General features: G+C 53.5%; 1 protein-coding gene across 5 annotated transcripts; it reads right to left on the reverse strand.

The window, feature by feature from the left end:
• Nucleotides 1-817: 817 nt before the first annotated feature.
• Nucleotides 818-20,941, reverse strand: LOC114497389 (NADH-cytochrome b5 reductase-like). Of its 5 annotated transcripts, none has more exons than XM_028513112.2 (8): nucleotides 20,896-20,941; nucleotides 17,897-18,009; nucleotides 16,808-17,100; nucleotides 15,776-15,924; nucleotides 13,109-13,196; nucleotides 9,918-10,022; nucleotides 6,543-6,746; nucleotides 818-3,138 (listed from the first exon to the last, which is right to left on the reverse strand). In XM_028513112.2, the coding sequence occupies exons 3-8, from the start codon at nucleotides 17,000-17,002 to the stop codon at nucleotides 2,935-2,937; spliced, it is 945 nt and encodes a 314-aa protein (XP_028368913.1). In that variant the 5' UTR covers nucleotides 17,003-17,100; nucleotides 17,897-18,009; nucleotides 20,896-20,941; the 3' UTR covers nucleotides 818-2,934. The 5 variants fall into 5 exon arrangements, with proteins under 5 accessions (XP_028368913.1, XP_035882036.1, XP_035882038.1 ...); XM_036026143.1 differs by having other exon boundaries at nucleotides 16,808-17,225; nucleotides 20,896-20,920; XM_036026145.1 differs by lacking the exon at nucleotides 17,897-18,009 and having other exon boundaries at nucleotides 20,896-20,928.
• Between the last annotated feature and the right edge of the window lie 9 nt (nucleotides 20,942-20,950).

The following is a 20,950-nucleotide window of genomic DNA, read 5'->3' on the forward strand; positions in this document are numbered from 1 at the left end:
GTCTGCACCTGCAGTCCACGACAATGCACTGCACGCTCAGAAATGTGTTAAGAGGGTAGATGTCACATTAAGTGTTCTCACCACAATAAGAAAAAAACCAGTCTGGCTGCAGTGAGGGGGCGTTGGGGAAAGGCTGCAGGCTGGAGGAGCCATGCGGGGGGTGGCCAAGTGGTACAGGCAAACAGTGAGGCAGCCGTCGTGTTCGCTGCCGGCTCTGACAGCACAGCTCCCACTGCGTGCAGCTGGGGCATTACCAGAAGAGGTGGCAGGAACGGGTCAGCCAATGGGGACCTCGTCCCCGACTCAAAGAGGTCCACTGTCACACATCCCAACCAGTCCTCTCCAGGTTCACTCAGCATCTGACAAGGCACGGCACCCACGAGCTCTCAGGTTTCCGGGGGGTAAGTGAGCCCTTTGGCATCCTGGCACCAAGGGCATGGCTGGGGTCCTCCCAACGGCCCACAGTAGGAGACCCACTGGTACCCAGGCTGCACGGAGCAGCGTGCGGGGTGGGGGAAACTGCTGGTGATCACTGGGTGGCCTTTCCTAACAGCTGCACATCGAATATCTACAGGGGACAAAGGCACGTGCACGAACTGCCCGGGACTCCTCACCCCTTAAGCGGGGACCCCCCACCTATCACCCTTACGAGTGAGGAATTACCTCTGAAGCCTCCACCCTCCCTGTGGAGGCATGTCCTGGCCCTCTCCCGAGTGGAGCCGCAAACCCTTGCCCCCCACTCTCCTAGCACTCCCCATCTCCCTGTCTGGAACATTCATCCCTTTCAGAACCACTGGCTTAATTTTTGTTCTCCATCCGAGCAGTAGGCTCCCCCGTGGAGCTTGCCAGAACTGCTCAAGCCTTCTCAGTGCTGTTTCCTCGGTGGCTGGAACAAAGCCTGGCTCCCAGCAGGCCCTCCAGTAGCCATGAGGAGACTCGGTCGGATGTGCTGACTGGAGGCGAGGGAGCTGGAAGGAAGATGCCCAGGTTCCCGCGGCCCTGAGGGTGGACGTGCATCCTGCCCATGCCAGCCACTGGCCGGACCTCTGCCTCCGCGCAGGGCCCTCCCACACATCACTGTGCTGAAAGAGCCTCTGCCACAGACCGGCGTTTCCCCAAGCACACTCCACGGGTCTCAGGTCTCAGCAGATTCTAGTGGATAAAAAGGTCCTACGGTTAGATAAGCTTGGGAATCTCTGGGCTCAACAAGATGAAAACGCAGTCTCTACCACCGGACCATCGGAGCCTGCAGTGTGGGCGTGTGCGTGGGGCTCTGGGTGCGGGGCACGTCCTGTATCCCTGCGTGTACCTGACCGTGGGGCTCTGCCTGTGAGGCAGTCTGACACCTTGGGCACCGTCCCCCAACTGCTTGTCATGATTATTTACTGAACATGGCACACTACAGAGATTTGTTGCAAGGAAACCCTTTTTGGGTGGTGCAAGGAAACCCTTTTTGTACAAATGAAAATGAATCCAAGCCCCAAGACATAAATGGGATAAAAATGAGGCTGCTCTGGTGGAAGGGGGGCTGGAGACCCCACCTGGCCATCCCTTCCCTGCTGCTGGGCCAGGAACCCTCGTGTCCTGTGGAGCCCAGTACAGGAACCGCCAGCTCTGAGCTCAGCACAGGCTCCCTCTGGGGGACCTGGCTTCTGGGGCTGGCCCTGCAGGGAACTATTCACTGTCTTCAGGTCACTCGGCCTCCCTGGGCCTTGGTTTCCCTGTGGACACAGTGGGTCTAGCAGACTGGATGCTCTTTGCAGTCCTGAACTTGAATCTCTGATACAACGAGGACTGTGATTCTATGACTGTAAAATTCTAACTCCACGATTCTGTGGTTCTCTCATTCTGAGAGTCCATGACTTAATATTCTGATTCTGGGAATGCCTGTAGCCAGCCTGAGCAGGCACAGCGCTCTGGGGCTCAGGCTGTGGAAAGCAGAATTCATTAACTGCAGTGCGCTGCCCAGGGGCGCTGGCTTCCCTGGGGAGGCCATGCCCCATGCAGGATGGAGGGGGCGGGTATGTAGCGAAGGGGTGTGGGCCGGTGGATGGGAATCAGCCTCCACTCAGTGGGCAGAGCAGGGAGAAGGACCCAGGTCTCCTGACTCCTGCTCTATCTTTAGATCTCCATAGCAACCGTCACTAGGGCACCAGAGCTGAAGGGAGGGCTGAGCTGGCTGCCTGCAGGAGGGAGGGGAGTTTGTGGCTGAGCCTCTTTTGCTGGAAAAAGGACTCTGGGCTGGGCTCTCGAGGCAGAGCCAGGAAAGGGCAACTGAGAGTGAAGTCACTGGAAGCGGAATGGCCTAGGGCCAATACAGAGCAAGGGTAACGTGGGCCCCACCTTGCTCTCTGAGGGGGCGGTCAGGTCACAGAGCCCAAGACCTTCCCAGTGTCAGGCTCACTGCCTGGAGGTACGTAAGGCAAGCTCCTCCTCCAGAGGGCTCTCAGCCGCCCCTGTGGTCATCCCCTGGACACTTCACGGACACCTCACGGACACCTCACCTGAGCCAACCCTGCGGCCCCCAGGGACACCAGTCTCCAGGGAAGCAGGCTCTGGGGCAGACGTTCAGGGCACAGTCTGATAGGAGCCCCGCACGAGCCCCCCAACCTGAGGAACCAGGGGAGCTCTTCTAGCCCCTTCTACCAACCGCTACCGTCCTGGACCAGGTGTCCTCCCTGACTCCCAGGCTGGTTACCGCCCCCCACCCTGTGCCCCTGCAGCCCATCCCCCTCCACACGGCAGGACTGGCCTGAGGGAGACGGTAACTGTGGTGTGGACGAGAAGCCAAATGCACACAGGGAAAGATGGCCATCCAAGGCCGCCTGGCCAGTCAGCGGTGGTCTTCCATCCACATTTCCTGATTCCTGTCTGTGCTCCTCCCTGCGTCCCACTGGCAGGCCCCTGGCCTGGGCTCTGGAGGGGAGGCCAGGCCTAGAAGAGGAAGTAGGAGTCCTCGGCCAGGCCTGCACGCAGCAAGCAGCTGGCCATGTCCTTGGTGAACTCGGCAGAGCCACAGACCAGTGCAAACGGCTTTCTCCGACAGGAGCCAACCAGCTCTTCAACCAGGTCCTGGGCCAGGCGGCCGAAGCGGGTCTTCTCCCGGTAACTCCAGGGAAGCTGCTCTGGGGAGCTCTCCTGCGGTGATGAAAAATGGGGGTGACTGCTGGGGGTCCTTGAAGTTCACACAGCCAGCGCTCTGCCAAATGAGGAAACTGAGGCAGAGGGGGTGGGAAGGCAACCTTTACCCAGCCCTACCACGAGCCAGGCGTCTGCTCACACTGCACTCAGCACCTCGCCACCAGCCTGTGGGCAGGAACTTACCCTCCTACAACAGGGGAGGCACGGTGGGGGGGGGGGGCGGGGGGCATGCCCCAGGGCACACAGTGAGGCAGGGGCAGGACCAGAACTCAGGCCCACCGTTTCTCACGGCCTCCTGGGGGCCACTGTATCTGTCACCTGGGAGAACTGTTTTTTCCTCGTTACTGTGGGTGCCCCAGCATCTTTCCAAGGTTGTCTGTACCCATCACCCTTGGAGCATAACTTCTGTTCATCTGTTTTAGGGTTTCCATTAGCTTGTTGATTTAACATTTACAGAGCGGTCACTCTGTGCCTGGCACTGTGCTCGGCACCGGGGACAGGGCAGCTGCTCTGAACAGGCAAGGATGCTGCTGGCTTCACCCTGCCTGTGTACCAGGGTCTCGGGCAGCAGTGCCTTAACCAGGAGAGGGGTCTATTTGTCCCACAGAAAAAGGCAGGTGCCCAAGGGTCCCGGGCCCGGCTCTCTCTGCACTTCTAGCCTCAGCATGTGGCTTTCAGCCTCAGGGTCACAAAAGAAAAGCTGGTCCACCGTTAGCTGACTTGGGGGAGTTTCTTCTAAGTAAACATTTTATTGAAGTACAACATATGCATACGAAATCACGTAGCTTGAAGAACGTTAACAAAGAGAACTCCTGTAACCAGCACCCAAAACAAACAAAACCCCTGCAGGACGGAACTGTTCAGACCTCTGCAGACCCTGCGAAGGCGAGTTCCAGTTCCTGGGGCTCAGCAGAAGCAGGAAGAGGGGTTGGGGTTGGAATCTGGGCGTTGCTGCTACTTCCTGGCTGAGTGACAGTGACCTCTCTGAGCAACTGTGGTGAGCGTGGTGTGATGGAGACACCTGGCAGAGGTGAGAGCACAGGCCTTTCACCTCCAGGAGCTCGTGGGACCCCGAGGGCCCTCTGCAGACAGGGCGGTGCAGGCGGGGACCCCCTCTGATGACCCCTCCATGCTCTGACGCACCCTATGGCCACGGACTGGTGGGGGTGGGTGTTGAGGTGGGCCGTTGGCCTCACCTCCGCTTCCCAATGCCTGACTCCCTTGGACAGTTAGGTCCAGCTCAGCCCACCTGAACTGCGCACCCAAAGATGAGTTGGGTCTGGCGACTGCTCAGGGGAGGTGGGGACTGGTGAGCAGTGATGGTGCACCAGGGTGGGCGCTGTGGAGGAGGAGGGCCCAGGCTGTGACTGCAGATGCCCTGACACCAGCCCAGGGGCTCAAGGAAAATGCCGGGAATGGAGTTCTACCTCAGCAGAGAGTGTGGTGATGAGTGGATGTTGGGTGGAGAAGTGGGGCAGTGCTCCTGGCAAGGGGGACACTGCTGAGCAAAGGCCGGGCAGCCAGGAAAGCACTGAGCACTGCAACCACAAGCAGACCAGCGACACCAGAACACAGCGTGCAGGGAGGCCGGGCTTGGAGACGGGCCGCAGAGGACTGGCACGGCCCTGCAGGCTTGGACTCTATCCTGACAGCAGCAGGGAGCCAGGGCGGGGCTGCAAGCAGGGCAGGGCAGCAGTGTGGTCCTTCCAGCAGCAGGATGGAGGACAAATCAATACAGGGCGGCTGGAGCAGGGGGATGCTTGAAGATTCAAGCTGTCACTAGCACCAGACAGGAGAGGGAGCATGCTGAACTGCGAGTGGAGGGAGTGTGGACAGTAGGAGTGCCTCTCGCTCTATCACCCCTGCCATTGATGGCCAGCCCACTCGCCTACCACATCCCAGGCCTCAAGCATCATGCAAGCCCCAGCCCAGGGCTGCAGGCCCTATTGCTGGTGAACTTTCCCTCTACCCACAAGCCTAGGCTCAGAGGCCGCCACCTCTGTGAAGCCCTCCCTGCTTGCTGCAACATCCTGAACACCCTCAGCAGCACCCATTGCTGTGCTGTCTTATACTGATGGGCCGTAACAACAGGGCCTCTGGACTAGGACCACCAGGGTTCACACCTGGCTCTCCACCAACTCGCTGAGTTACTTTGGGCAAGGTTCTTAAATCTCCCTGTGCTTCAGTTTCCACATCTGTACAGTAGGTGTGATGGCAATATAAACCTCCTAAGATTGTGGTATGGGGTTGCATGAGCCAATACACAAACATGCTTAGCACAGTGCTAGGCACAGAGTGCTCTGAAGGGCGGCCGTTATCAGCAGCCTCTGTGGCTGTCTCCCCATATACAGGTGAGTACCTGGAGGGCAGGGAGCAGGCGGACCTTGGGAGACAGAGAATGGAGGGAGGCGCCAGCAGGGCACCCCAACCCAGGAGATGCAGGAAAGGGAAGTAAAGCTACCAGCCAGGGGAAGGCAGGTGAACAGAGAGAGCTGAGGGCCAAGTGGGTGATAAGGGGCATGATGGGCCCCACGCTCTGGCCCCGGACGGCAGGTACCGGAAAGGCCCGAGCGAAGGAGGGGATGGGGACTCAGATAAGAGGGGTCGGGAGCAGAGTCGCCTACAGCACAGGTGGCAAGCACAAGGCCTGAGGGATGAATCTGGCCCTCCACCTTGTTTCTACCCAGTGGCAGCACCCAGCTCTCACTTAACTGTTCAGGAGTAGTTACATTTATACAATCCTAAAATTATATTCAGCCCTTTGAAGGCAACCGAGAGGCTGATGTGGTCCCTGGTGAAAATGAGTTTGACACCCCTGGCCTAGAGTGTCTGTAGCCTGGAGAGCTGGAAGCAGCTTTGCTCCCAGGCCGGGCAACGTGACGTGGCAGGCACTCTCACGAGTGCAGTGAACTCGGCCCCACTCTCCTCCAGCAGCTTGGATGGAGGGGCACCTACTCTGCGCCTGGCACCGTGCTGAGCACCGAGGAGAGGGTGGTCATCCAGACAGGTGGCTCAGCCTCAAGGAGGACTCCGTAGCCTGGCCCACTGACTCTGCAACCAGGCCCCCCTGCTGACGATGCCAGTGGGTGGATGGTGGGCAGCAAAGCATGATGGGTGAGAGCTGGAGATCTGCAGTCAGACAGCCCCAGGCTCAAATCCAGGCTCTGCCCCAGCCAGCAGCATAGCCCTGGCTGGCACTGTCACTGAACTGAGTGTGTCTCCTCATCTGCATAATGAACATGACAGTACCTGCCCTCCCTGCCAGGCACGTGGTGGGGATCCCACCAGTGACAGGGTTGTTATTACAGCACGGGGCACAAAGGCCACAGCACGTCCTCAGGACAGGTGCAAGGGGACCATAGAGTCTCAGTCAGGGAAGGAAGTCCTCTCCCTGGGCTTACCTGGCTGAGTACAAAGAAGGTGCGGATGTTCCAGAAACGGGCCTGCTCCTCCAGAAAGGGTTTCAGGTAGATGCCCTCAAAGGTCTTGAAGCAGCCAACCAGAGTGACGAAGGTCTCGTCATCCGCGTTGTCCGTGATGCTGTGCAGGATGGGCACCATGGGGGCCAGGCCGGTGCCCGCAGCCAGCATGAGCAGCTCACCGTGCTGGGGAACAGGGTGGGTGTGTGACCGCATGGGCCGGGCGTGGTCTCACCCACCCACACACCCGCTATGGGGCCTTTTCTTGGGCTGCCAGAACCAGACAGCACTGCTCCTCCTGGTGCTCGTCCATCTGAGTTTCCCTCTCTGCCTCCTCCAGGAAACCATTTGCTCGTTCCAGTCCATAGCTTGTGAGGTCTGTGTAACAGACATCATGGAGTCTGGGGGCTGAAAGGGGGCACACGGGTGTGGCCCCTCCTACAAGTGGTTTGTTTTCCTTCTAAAGCATCCCCACAGGACTCGTACACACTTCTGCTGACAGGCGGTCCACCACCTCTCGAGTCAGTGTGCTCTATTACGGACCGACTCCCTTGCCAGGGAGGTCTTCCCACCTCACACTGAGCTCAAACCTGCCCTCGCCCCACTGCTCCCACCCCAGCCCTGCCCTCTGGGCTGCCTCCTCTGCTCCAGGGCAGCCCCGCAGAGACCTGAGGGCACTGGCTTGGAACCCTGAGGCTGTTCCACTCTAGACCAGATAAATACTTCAGTGCCTAGCACAGAAGAGCCCTGTAATAATTGAGTTTCCACACTTAGTGGTCCCAGTTCCATCAGCCCCTCCTCATTGATCCCATCTCCTGGCTCCAGGCCTCTTACAGAGAGGCAGTCCTCCTTACGGTCAGTGCCTTAAAGGTCAGTGTCTGACCCGTGCAGTGGGGTATCCACCTCCCTTGCTCTAGAGACCAGGCCCCTGTGAATGCAGCCCGGGTTTTCACTAGCTTCGCTGACAGCCCTGACACACACATTACTGCACGCACTACCTCCTGGGGGGCCAGGGGTCATACAGGTCTGGGCATACATCCCCAGCCACGTGTTCTGGGCAAATGCTTTCTCCTGTCTGAGCCTTGGTTTCTTCCCTGGTAAAGTAATAATCATAAATCATGAATCATAATAATAACAGCAGCACCTCCCCATAATGGCACCTATCTCAGAACTGTCCTGGGGTGACATAAAGTGCCTGGTGAGGCCTGGGGTCCATCAATTAGATTCTGTCCCCTTTCTGCACCCCTACTGCCAGCCACACCACCCAGCCCTGAGTCCCTGCTCGCCCACCCTCCTGTCTCTAGCCTGCTCCCCCTCCTCCTCCCTTTGCTGCTCAGGTTCTCCCCTGGGAAGCCTTCCCTGAGCTAGGGACAGGTGAAGGTCCCTCCTTGCTTCCCCACAGCCCACAGGGCACCCTGCCTCACTACCCTGGCCATGCTGTGTTGTTGACATCTGTCTGTGTCCATCTGCCCATCAGACCATGGGCTTCTGGAGGATGGGGGCCTTGTCTGACACATCTTGGGCACCCAGGCCCACCCGGGCCGGGCCCTAGGCAGAAGAGCGCACAGACAGAGGCTAATGTGCCTGGGTCTGGGCTGACGTGATGCCCATCTGCAGTGAAGACAAGTACAGAGCAGCAGTACAGGGCTGGGGACGGGGCTGCTGCACCCCAGCCTCCTCTGAGGGGCAGAGCCAAGCTCAGCCACCAGTGCAGGGCCCAAGTGTCACTGTGCGAGACCCCCTCTCCTTCCTCACTGCTGGACCTCCCGCCTCCCCAGGCAGACACACAGGGGCTCCCCAGCAGTGTTCTGTGGGTGCATAGGAGCAGCCACAGGCGTGGAGAGGCCCCACCCGGAGAAGGTGGTCAAGACAGCCTTCCCCAGGTGCACCTCAGGGTTGGGAGGAAACGGAAAATCCCTAGTCCCTGCTCTCAAGGGCCCAGGGACACAGGGACATGTTCAGCTAACATGCAAGGCTGAGCACAGTGAGTACGGGGAGAACACTGCAGAAGAGTATTAATATACGTACACTCCCATATCTGGAAAATGAGGGCAGCAGCACCTAGGAGCCATGGTGGGGATTAAATGAGCTACTACAGAGTAAGTACTAAAATCAGAGCCTGGCTTGGAGGAGGTGCCACATACACGTCTGATGTTAGTGTACACACACACGTGTGCACACCGGAACAGGCACCCCTGGGGGGAAGAGGGCTTGGAAGGGCACGTGCCAAGGCAGTGAGACCGACACGTCTGGGCAGACGGCCTGCAGGTGTTCTTCATTTTCTCCTGACTGTCTCTCTGTACCTGCTGGTTTGGGGGTAATAAACATGTATTGCATTTGCAATAAGGAAAAAAGCAATAAAAGCTATTTTTAAATTAAACAAAAAGAATGGAGAGGGATGATTCATTCTTTTCCATTCATTTTTGTTTTGCTTTGTGTTCCTAATTTTAAAGGTAGTGGGTGTTCATTGTGGATAAGTTGGAAAGTCTAACGAAGAAAATAAAAATCACCCACTATTTCATCACCCAGAGCTGCTATCACTTCACTGCATTTTCTTTTCACATTTTTTCTGTGCATTTTCACTCAGCTTCTCAGCCTGTTGTATGCTCAGGTTTGTGCCCAGCGTCTGTCCCTTGATCTTACACTATAAACACACATTATCATTTATTAACATAATTTCAAAAGCCAAGATAATATTCCTTTAAGTACTTGGAGCCCAGGGCACTAACTGTGCCCTGTTGTTGAACACTCGGTCACCCCCAGCCCCTGCTATTGTAAACAGAGCGGCAACGAACACGTGCGAGAGCCAGCCCTGGGACTGCTCCCACAGGACAGACTTCCAAAAGTGCAGTTACTGGGTTAAAAAATTGTAAGCCTCTCATACTGCCAAACTGCTTTCCAGAAATGCGCCAACTGATGAGAAATTGCTAATTCTTCCCGGGAACATCAGGGAAGGCTCTGAACACAGAGTGAAGATAAGGAGAAGAGCATTCCAGGCTGGGAGGCAGCAGCCTCCAGAGCAGTGAGCCATGGGACATATTTAGGGGCAGTCTCTACAGTCTTAGAACTGGAAAGGCACTTGAGGGTAAGATGGGACAGGGGCCTCAAATACCAAGTACATGAGTCTGAATTTCCTAAGCAAGGGCAGCCACGGACATCTCTGGGGCATGAGCAAACGATTCTGTCTCCTAGTGCCTATTCTACCTCCTCCCATGTCCCACCCCAAGGGTACGCCTGGGTTTGGGTTCGGGTTCAGGAAGAATGGTGCAGTGAGACTCTACAACCCAAAACCTGAAGCTGCAGTCCTGGAGGCTCAGCTGGAGGGGGTCCCCTGAGGACTCGGGTGCTGGCACTGACCTGGTTGGGTTTATAGAGGAAGCCTCCGAAAGGTCCTCGCCAGAAAGCCGTGACTCCTGCTCTCCAGGACTCAACACAGCGAGACATCAGCCCAGTCGGGTAGCACTGGGAGCAAACACAGGGAGACCTCAATGGGACAGGCACACGCTGCCGATACAAACCACAGCAGCCCCTTCTGCAATGCTAACTGCTTTACATGTGTTATCTCATTTAACCCTCCTTGTCACCCCACAAAATCGGTACTGTCGTTTCTAACTTTCAGATGAGGCTCAGAAGCGTACATGGAAAGGAAATGGTGAGACTGGGATGAGAACCCACAGGACCTCCAGCTCTGACTACAGAGGTCTCAAACTCAAATAACTAAGGGCCCATGCAGGTGCCCTAAATGAGTGAAGAACTGGGTGTGAGATGACTAACGACAACAAGCAGTCTCAGTATAAGAGGACAGCAGGGAGGGGTAGGGACTATGGTAAACTGGCCAGTGAATGCTCCTTCTGAAGTTTGTAAACCACTAATCTGAAATCCCTGTATTACCTTACACTGTTTCCTGGCTGGACAAAAAACATGAAGGATATGAAAGAGACTCCTCCATGGGGGGAAGGCAATCTACATTTCCTGGGGGCCTGCCCACTCCACGCCAGGCACCATGCTGAGGCTGCAGGGGAGACAGCTGGCCTGAAGCTCCAAGAAGGTAGCCAGTGCTCGAACCGTGGAAAGGACTTGATAAATATTTGAATAAATGAATCAATAAATCAATCGATCAGATTTAGGCCCTGCCTTTAAGGAGCTCACAATCTAGGAGGAGCCTAAGTCTCAGACACACACAAGACAGAGATGCCCTAACACCCTATGAAAAGGATAAAGTGCTGGGGTAACACTAAGGACATGCAGTCACTTCCAATGGAGCAGGATCAAGGATAGCTTCCTGGAGGAGGAAGCATTTGAGCTGGACCTTGAAGACCTTGAAGACTGGGTAAGATCAAATTCACTGGTAATGAACAGGAGCAGGAGGGCAGAGAGGATTCTGGGCATCAGGCGTGGTATGGTCAAGGGTAGAACAGCCCAGGTCACATGCTGGGAACAGCAAGTGGACACAGCAGGATCCGTGAGAGGGAAGCACTGGGTAACAGGACAGGAAGGGTATTTGGGATGAGATTATAACCAGACTGGGATTTGGTCATCAGACGTGCTTTTAAGTGCCCATAGCCTCCTCTAGTACCACCCCTGACTTTCTTGGACACCATATGCATAAAGCAGGGCAAGTCCTTGGGTCAATGGGAAGAGGTCTGGGAGGGAGGCTACCGTTCTCCTAACTTGCCAGAGGCTGTGTCTCAGAGCACACCCAGTATTTCCTGGCCCAGTCTCCGGGAGGCACAGCCCACACAGAGCCTGCTCAACACACGCTCGTTAAACAGGACCGACACCAAACTTCTGTTCTGCCACTTGGAATTATGTTACTCAAGGGGCCTTGGGATAATGACATCATCTCTGAGCACCAGCTTCTTTATCTGTAAAATGGGGATAACATGATCTACTCTGTGGGGTGGTTAGGGAAATAAAAAGCCAGAAGCCGTGTCTGGTGCCCATACAGTGCCTGAGAAATGGGAGTTCCTATCTGCTATGTACCAGAAAGGATAAACCTAAAAAAATCCCATCTACCTTTCCAATTTGCAATCTTTTCCAGCTCTTCCTAGCCAGCGGCTTAGGGATAATTGTGCATCCCTCTAAGAGAGGCTTTCCAGTAAGCAAAGGAGAAAATCAGCCTTGCAGCTGGGAGAAAGCTGTCTCCAGGCTTATCCTTTCAACAGAAACACACCCAGACAAGCAGCCTGGGGAAGCAGGCCATTTGGAGAGGATTTGTGGAATCTCCCAGACAAACAGTTGTGTGGGGAAGGGATCCCATCCAAGGTTATGTGTGAGGGAGTAAACACTCGGGCTCTGAAGGCAGGCAGGGAAGGCAGAAGCCAGAGCCGGTGCTGGGGTCCCGCCATCGGAAGGCCAGGGCTCGCTGCCAGCCATCCTTCTTACTAGCGGTGGGGCTGTGGGCTCTCCTGGGGTTCAGTTTGCTTATCAATGAAATAGGGATAATAATTCCTGTCATACAAGGGAGATAAAAGGATGTGAAAGCTACTCTTAAACACGGGTGTTCCCCAGGATTCCATTTGGGAAATGATGATCTAGAGCCACATGTTAGGTTAACCCACATGAAACTGCTCTTTCTGTGAGTCGACTATTAGAGCAGCAGCAATTCCGCGCCATTCAGCCTATTTATCTTTTCCATATAATTGGACCTTCGTGACTTCTTATATATTTGGTGCCTATTCTTTGGGTCTCGGGGGTATTTCGTATCCAACCCACTTTGTTCATCTCATCTCTGCCAAATTCCTCACCACTTGGGTGCCTCCAGGAGCCCCTTTCCCCTGCCATTCAGGCTGGGAACAGTTCCCACGAGACCCTGTTCTGTTTCACCCCTCCCTGCCTTTGCTTATTCGCCCCCTTGGCCTGGATGCCATTCCCTGCCACTGCCAATTTCTGCTCTGTCTTTAAGGCCCAGCTCAAATGCCCTGGCCCCTGACCATGTTCCCGAGAGGTGATCTCAGGTTAGGTTGGTCCAGAAGGTCCTCCACGCCCCCTGCTGATCCAGGACAAATGGTAGACAGTTCCCCAATCAGTCCTCCTTTACCACCCTACGTGCCGTTCCCAGCACGGAGAGCTTCCTTCCCACATCTCCCCTCTGGTTCCCACTCCTTCGCCCCAACATACAGCTCAAACACACATTGTCGCAGCCACAGCTGCAGCACCCCGAGCTGGGAGCCCCCGTCCTGGTGTCTGTCACACTGGACTGTGCTGGGCTGCTCCTCTGAGGACAGGCACATGTCAGCTGCATCTGGACCCCTATGCCTACTACAGAATAGGTACCGGGCAGCTTGGGCCTCCCATTCCCCTCACTCAGCGCTCAGTCTCCATCGATTGGCAAGAAAATGGGAAGGAGCAGCTTTAACTTTCTCAGTCTGGGCCTCATTTCCATAAAATCTGTCAGGAATAAGCCCTCTGTTGGCGGTCAGGCAGCCCCCCTTCACCAGGAAAGGAGACAGGAGGAGGCTTTCCTCACTGTGCCCACTGTTCCCTCAAGCCAGCCTCCTTCTATGGGAACCCATGGGGCCCTTAGAGTATCGTGTGCTTCAGCTCACCTTGATTAAAACTTCGAAGTATCCTTCTGCATTGGCAGGGCTGATGGGCGTGTAGGCTCTCTGAATTTCTAAGCCATCTACTATCCCTCTGGGAAACAGAAGCAGTCAGTCAGTCATTCAACAAACCCATATAAGTATCTACTCTGCCAGGCTGGTAAAGGTGAAGGTGGGGTCAGGTCATCCCCAGTGGTCCTCACTGAGGGGCAAAGCAAGATGGCGCAGGAAAAAAGCACTGAGGTCCCCCCTGCCACATGCTGGCTGTGAGCCCCTGGGCAGGTCATCAGTGCCTTAGTTCTGCCTTCTGTGACATGGGGCCAGCCATCTTTGCCCCTGTTGTGTAGTTCCACCGGGGTTACAGAGGGAAAGTGCTTCAAGAAGTACACTGACGGCCCTGAGTGGTGTGGCTCAGTGGATTGAGCACTGGCCTGTGAACCAAAGTGTCACCAGTTTGATTCCCAATCAGGGCACATGCCTGGGTTGCAGGCCAGGTCCCCAGTTGGGGCTGCATGAGAGACAACCACACAATGTTTCTCTTCTTCTCTTTCTCTCTCCCTTCCCCTCTCTAAAAATAAATAAAATCTTTTTTAAAAAAAAGAAGTACACTGATGAAGTAGCTGTTGTTAGGCCATCACTGTGTTTTTTTCCTGACTTCTTCTCGGCCACAGAATGCTAAAGATAAAAACAGCTGTTTTTAACAAGTTGTTTATTAAACACTTACTGCCCTGTGCCAGAATCATCAGAATTGGAAGGGTCCTCAAAGGTGCCCTAGTCCGAGCCTGGCCTCGTGCACAAATCCTCACCATAATGCTGTCACAAGGGGGTAGGATGACCATCGTGGCTGAGAGCAGCCTTGTTGTCTTAACTGCCTACTGCACACTGAGCATATCGTATGTGTTATCTTACTGAATTCAAATAGTGACCAAATGCAAAAACAAGGCTTAGAGAAGGAAAGCCACTGGCCCGAGGTCACACAGCTAGGATTCACACGTAGCTCTGTCTGACTGCACAGCCAAGTTACCCTGCTCCTCAGGGCTTTTCAGAAGCACCTGAGCACTCCTCTCTCGAGTCCTATGATGTTTGCAAAGATTTTTAAAAAGGCCCTGTCCCAATGCATCAAAAGCAGGGAAGCAGAAATATTCAATAGATGCTTGTGGAACAAATGGGAAAATAAACAGAACGCATGACATGACTTAGATGCAAAGAGCATGGTGACATTTGCTACGACAGAGGCAAAATTGATATGCCATAGAGGGAGCAACCACTCTCTCTGGGGGCCCCAGGAGCCTCGGAGGCCTCCAGAAGCTGGGGTTTACAGGATGAGCAAGCCACTGGCAGGTGAGAATGGGGACAGGAATGGAAGTAATTCCAGGTGGGGGAACAGCCGGGGCAGAAGCTGAGGTCAGATAATGTAGGGCAGGAACTGCTGGGTGGATCCATGAGGCCAAAACGAGGGGCACACATGCAGCAGAGGGGGAAGAACTTGGTGGGGAGGAAGCTGGGAGGCATCAGTGAGCACCAGAAGGTGTTGGAACAGGGAGTGATGCGGTCAGCTGCATGTGTTAGGAAAGTCACTTGAGAGGCAGAGAAGGTGGAGAAGAGGGAGGGGGTTCCTGATTTATGGATGGTTGGCTGCAAGGGGCTGTGACCTGCCCTGGGGCCCCTCCCATCCATTGGAACAGTGAGCTTTAAGGGCCGCTGGCCAGGCACAGGCCAGAACGAGCTGGGCACAAACACCAGGGGTCAGTGCAAGGCAAGGGGCAGAGTGTGACCAGTAATATGCTCCCTCCTGGTTTTCCCCATCTGCTGGCTGCACCCTCTGTCTCCCCTGCTGGCTCCTCCTCCTCTTGCCAATACCGTAAATGCTAGAGTAGACAGGGTTGGTTCCCTGCCCTTCCCTCTTTCTGTGCCACATGCTCCCAAATGCTGCCCAGGTATATGCTAACGATTCCCATACCCACGTCTGCAGCTCAGATCTCTCTGCTGAGCCTCATACTCAGAGTCAACTGCCTGGCAGAGGCCTCCATCACGAGGTCCCAAAGGGTCTTGTCCTTGGGCAGGTAAAGGTGGGGACTGAGGCAGGAGGGAGTGCACACAAGTAGGCTGGGAGGAAGAAGGAACTTCAGAGGAGTGGCTAAGAGTATAACTCAGGAGCTGGGCTGTCTGAGTTCAAGCCCTGGCTCCGTGATTACTAGCTGTGTGCTTTGGGCAAGTCCCTTGTTCTCAGTGACAGTGTTCTTTCTATCCCCACTGGTGCTACTCATACTAGGGCCACACCACAGGCTCTAGAGCCACACTGCCTGCCTTCAAATCCTGGCTCTAGCATTTCCTAACTGTGTGACCTTAGGCAAGTCATTGAACCTCTACGGCTTCAGTTTCTTCTCAGGTACAACAGTACCTCCCACACAGGATTGTATGAGAAGGAAATGAGTTCATATGTACAAGCAAACAGAGCTGTACCTTGGGTAGTATATGCTATCAAAGTGTTTTATCTTATTATTCATTATAAAAAATGCATTCTCTGGTTCAGTCCCAAGAATCCTGAGTCATGTATTACTATGTCTATCGTCAAGATGACTAGTGGGGGGTTGAGCAGTTGCCCAGACCACACAGCTGGCAAATGGCAAGGCAGGGCTGCAAAGCACTGACCCTCCCACTACCTGAGTGTACCGTAGGATGAGGTGCTGGCCAGGCCACAGGCCGAGCTGGCTGTTTCCAGGTAGCACAAACTGGACACGGTAGGTGTCTTCAGTGAGTTTTTCCATGGCACTGATACGGAAGGCCAGGAACGTCTCTGGGCTCAGTTTGGAGGGGCAGCTCTGCAACAGGAAAATATCCAACAGCTAGAAGCTGGGGCTCAAGAGATATGCAAGCATCTTCAAGCACTTTCCCACTTTCCCCAAGGAGACACCACCCCAGCTGGTAAGCTTTCTGTTACAGTGGAGACCAGCCCCACCTTACTTCCCTTCCACACTCTGACCTAACAATGTCAAAGCAATTTACACTGTGCTCATCCTGCTCTTAACCCTTCCATGGCACCCCTCGGCCCCAGGATAAAGTACAGGCATCTTAACTGGATACTCATGGGACCTGTGGATGACCCTCAGACCTCATTTGACTTCCCATGCTCAGATGCCAGACTCTTCTCCACTCTTCCAAGAACACCCTGCTGCCTCCTACCTGTGAGCCTTTATTTGCTTAACCTGGGTCCTCTGTCTAGAACATTCATCTCTAATGCACGAATGACCCACCCATCTTTCAAACCTGCTCAAATTCATATTTGTAAAATTTAGAAATCAATGAGACCTTCAAGATGATCTAATCTAATATCCTTATTATACATGTGGGGCCTTGACAGTAGTGACTTACTTGTCCAAGGTCACCTCATGAGCAGGGACTCAAATTCATGTCTTCTAGGTCTCAGCCCACTGCCCTTAACATTCCGCCCCAACTGCACCTCCTCCAGGAAGTCTCTGAATGCCATAACTCATGGATCTCTTTCTTCTGTAAGATTCCCACACCCAATCACTCCCCCATACCCAACTCAGGGCCAGGCTTTTCTGTCCGCTTCCACTCAGCACACTCTCTTTTCTCTGCTGTAGAGTCAGGGAAAGCTTCCCCAGACAGGTACACTGTGCAGGGTCAAGGTCAGATAGATGCTGCCACCCTGGCCCTCTTGTCTGAGGAGCAGCTCTCCCTTACCTGTGACTCCTTCCCTCTTAGCAGGCTTCTGTCCTTGCTGGCTCGGGCTGCCTCCCACCTTGCCAGGTCTCGGTCATACAGGTCGAACACACATGGCGAGCAGCCACTGCCGCAGCACTGGGAGGGCAAGGGCTCCACAGGCCGAAGCTGCAGCCAGGCTTCCTCTTCATCATCTTCCTCCCTCTCATCCATCATTAGAGGGCTCAGGCAGGCTGGGAGGGACAACTGGTGCTCTTCCCAGAGCTGGCCTGGCTCTGTGAGGTCACGGACGCAGGCCCCGTTCCCTTGCCAGTCTGGGAGAGGGAAAACATGTGTTACACTCCGGTCACCTCTACTGCTCCCACCCTCCTGAGCCTTGCAGGTGCCATGTTCTGTGTGAACACAGAAGATAGGGATGAATCGCCCTGGAATCTGGTGCCTGGAGGGGGAGGCAGGCAAACAGGACGTAACAATTAGTACTGGCAACCAAGGTTTCCTGGCCTTTCTTTACCTGTGCTCTGAGTACTGGATTAAGCAATTTGCATAGGAATCTAGTTGAATTTTTAAAATATTTTAAATGATGGCATTGGCTGGTGTGGCTCAGTGGATTGAGCCCCAGCCTGCAAACCAAGGAGTCACTGGTTCGATTCCCAGTCGGGGCACATGCTTGGGTTGTGGGCCAGGTCCCCAGTGAGGGGATGGACAGCCACACACTGATGTTTCTCTCCCTCTCTTTCTCCCTCCCTTCCCCTCTCTCTAAACATAAATAAAATAAAGATAAAATAAAATTAAAAAATTTAAAAACATATTTTAAATGAACTAAAACATTTATGTATAATTTAATAATCATTAAAAAATCGAAATGTTACCAAAGAACACCTTTGTAACCAGCACTCAGTCAAGTAAAAAGAACCTTGCCAGCATCCCAGAAGGCACCTGTGGGTGTCCCTTCCTGATCACAGGCCCCACCCCTGTAATCAGCATCTTGACTTTTGATGTAATCACTCCCCTGCTTTCCCTAATTTTGCCTCCTTTGTTTGCAGCCCTAACCACTACGGTTCAGCTCTGCTCAGATTTTACCTTCACAAGTCCCATGAATGAGGTTCTTACCTATGCAGAATCATGTAGTTTCTTTCACTCAGCAGCACTGCTGGTGAATCGCCCACCAAATTGCTGCATCTCATTTCTCTTTACAACATATCCAGCCAGGGCTAGCGATGTTTCTGTGAGAGTAGTTTGGGATTAATCAAGGTCATCCATATTTATATGTAGAACTCTACCGTTTACATAGATATAGAATTGATCACCTCACCTATTAGCAAACTATTCATTTAAAATTCCATAGGTGTCCTGGCTGGTGTGACTCAGTGGACTGAGCGACAGCCTGAGACCTAAGAGGCCACCAGGTGGATTCCATCAGGTACGAGCCTGGGATGTGGACTGGGTCCCCAGCATGCAGTGAATGAGAGGCAACCAATTGCACATCGATGTCTCTGTCCCTCTCTTACTCCTTCCCTTCCCCTCTCTCTGAAAACAAATAAATAAAACCTTTTAAAAATAAGTTTTTAAAAATTCCACAGGCAAATCAAAGTGTTCTCTCCCTCCTGCCTAAGAATCAAACAGAGGGGAAGTCTCATGCTGCAGAACATTACTTGATATAAATGTCATTTCTCTAAAATGCAGCTCCTCAAAGAGCTCCAGCCTTTGATTTCCTCCCAATCACTCCTGCCATAGACACTTACTAATAGGGGCTGCTGAATGAGGTGCTGGGAGACAGAGGTGAGTGACATTCGTCTCTGCCCTGGAGGAGCTCCTGGCCTAGTGGGAGAGTCATCGGCTAAACAGACAATAACCATTATAAGAATAGTTGCCACTGACTGAGCCGGAATCTAAGCCAAGCGCTTTGACTGCCTCACTCAGTCCGTGTTCTTCCTCATTTCACATAAAACTGAGGCCCAGGTTAGGGAGCCAGAAGTGGTGAGGTTAGTAATGTACACCTGGGTCTCTTATGTCTCCAGGCTGGTGCTTTCTCACTGGATTTCTTACTTCTGAGGACAGGGAAGAGGGCGTTTTCCTCTCTGATCCCCAGTGCCTGGCCACCGGGCTGGCCCAGAACAGGGGTCCAACTTGCCAAACTGTCACTGAATTTTATGGCCACCCCAAAGTTTCCCAATGGCACTAATTTCATTTGTGCATAAAGTGCTAGGATCAAGGTGTGGGCCAAGTCTGAGTAAGGGCAGATGCAGAACCACCACATTGGCTAGAGGACAAGGAAGTCCCATTTCTTGGTTATCAATGACTTCCCAGGAATCCAAATCGTTAAGACTTTTTCCACTTTTACTTCTTCCCACATCCATTAGTGCACCTGCCACCAGCTCTGAGCACACCAGAGCCCTGCTTAGCAACTTCTCACAGCTGTCCATTGCCTACTGGACTGAATTCAATGTTCTTGCCTGATGCCCAAGGCTCCCCCTAATCAGAACCTGTCCAAATTTTCTTACCACTGTCGTAGGTTGTAGAAGAGCCCTCCCTCTATATGCGATAAATCTATCTCTATGGAAGGACTTGGCTTTAAAACACTTGGTTCTACTGCTGGTTCTTTGATTTCATGAAGGCTTAGCAGGCTGGGACCCACCTTGAGGGTAGTATTCCACCACCAAGCACAGGCCTGGCATTTGAAAGGCTCCAGTGACCAGTGAGTGCTCATTCAATTTACAAATAAGGTCTGGGGGCCAGGCACAGACCTAGGTGCTGGAATATAGGAGAAGGAAATAGGACATGGGCCCCACCTTCACAGAGCTTGCAGCCCAGCCCAGTGTTGCACAGACCTGGCCCACTTTTATTGAACATTATGTGCCAGGTATGTGTATTAGGGAACGAGGTCTGGTCCCCTCTTTATACCTATTTCTCACTTTGATTATTGTAAGATACAGTGAGATAAGTGAAAGAACTCCATCACCTATAAGCAGCGATACACTGTGAGGGCTATTCATATCAGTCTTTGCCTTAAATTTACCCTTCTCATGTTTTAATAATCCCACTTTCTCCAGTATTTTGGAAACTGGTAGAGAAGTTGGCCAGGTCAGTCATGAATTTTAAAGAACTGGTCTATGCCTCTCTCCCACTCCACCTTCTGGTCCAGGAGGCACCACCTTTAAGCCATGACTGGACACATGTCATTGCTCTGCCTGGATGACTCTCACCTTTCAGACCTTGTTTAAGGTCACCTCCCCTCAGAGCCCTCAGTGACCTCCCCTTTCTCAGTCTCTATCATGAACACTATTTGCTTCTATTAGTATTCATTCATTAAACATTCATTTACTATGTTTCAGGCACAGTTCTAGGGGTGGGGAATATATCAGTGAAGAACCCCTGCACTCATGGAGCTCACATTCTAGTGGGAGATGGTCATTAAATGAGACCAAAAGGGAAAACATACAGTATATTTGTGTTAAATGCTACAGAGAAAAAAAAACTGGGGAAAAGGATAGGAAGTGTGTGTGTGTGTGTGTGTGTGCGCGCGCGCCAACGTTGCAACTGCTCATTTGTTTACCTGCTGTCTGTTTCTCCCATTAAACTGTGCGTGCTACATCGCACGTCTATTTTATTCACGAACACAAACACAATGCTCAGCACTGTGCCCGATACACAGTGGGCATTTGATAAACAGGTGTTGCTCGATGAGTAAAGGACTGCCTCCACCTTTGGCCTTGCTTCCAGGAGGCGGAAAGGGAAATCCAGAGGAAAAGGGAGGTAAGTAACTCACTCTCAGGGCCGGGGAAGAGGCGAGCAATGCGATCCGTGACGCCAGTGTGGAGGGGACAGAGCCACTCTCGGCTTAGGGGAGGGGCAGGGTAAAAGTGCCCGCAACAGGCAGAAGTGTCTGGAAAGGAAAGGGAACTTACAGCGCACCCACTATGCGCCGGGCACTGTACAGGTGTGCTAGCTTAGACGTTTCTATCCCTACATTTACAGCAAGGGACGCTGGGTCTCAGAGAAAAGTGCCTTGCTCAATCTCCAACTGGTCGTTAGAGGTCCAGGTTGCCCTGAGTTTCAGTGTGAAGTCTAGGTGTCCTATTCCCGTCCCAGTCACAACCAAAGCCACTCACCTACACCCCTTCGCTTCCTCTCACGAGAGGATCCTTCAGGCTCCCTCCCTCCCTC

This window comes from Phyllostomus discolor, chromosome 5, assembly GCF_004126475.2.
Source record: "Phyllostomus discolor isolate MPI-MPIP mPhyDis1 chromosome 5, mPhyDis1.pri.v3, whole genome shotgun sequence".
NCBI classification, from domain to species: domain Eukaryota; kingdom Metazoa; phylum Chordata; class Mammalia; order Chiroptera; family Phyllostomidae; genus Phyllostomus; species Phyllostomus discolor.

Coding starts and splice junctions, on each gene's coding strand:
- LOC114497389 (XM_036026143.1), bottom strand. CDS start 17,970: ATGAGATGCAGCAATTTGGTGGGCGATTCACCAGCAGTGCTGCTGAGT. Junction 17,226..17,896: donor AACTACATGATTCTGCATAG/GTAAGAACCTCA, acceptor CTCCCCCTCCAG/GCACCAGATTCCAGGGCGAT. Junction 3,139..6,542: donor CCTTCTTTGTACTCAGCCAG/GTAAGCCCAGGG, acceptor TCATCACCGCAG/GAGAGCTCCCCAGAGCAGCT.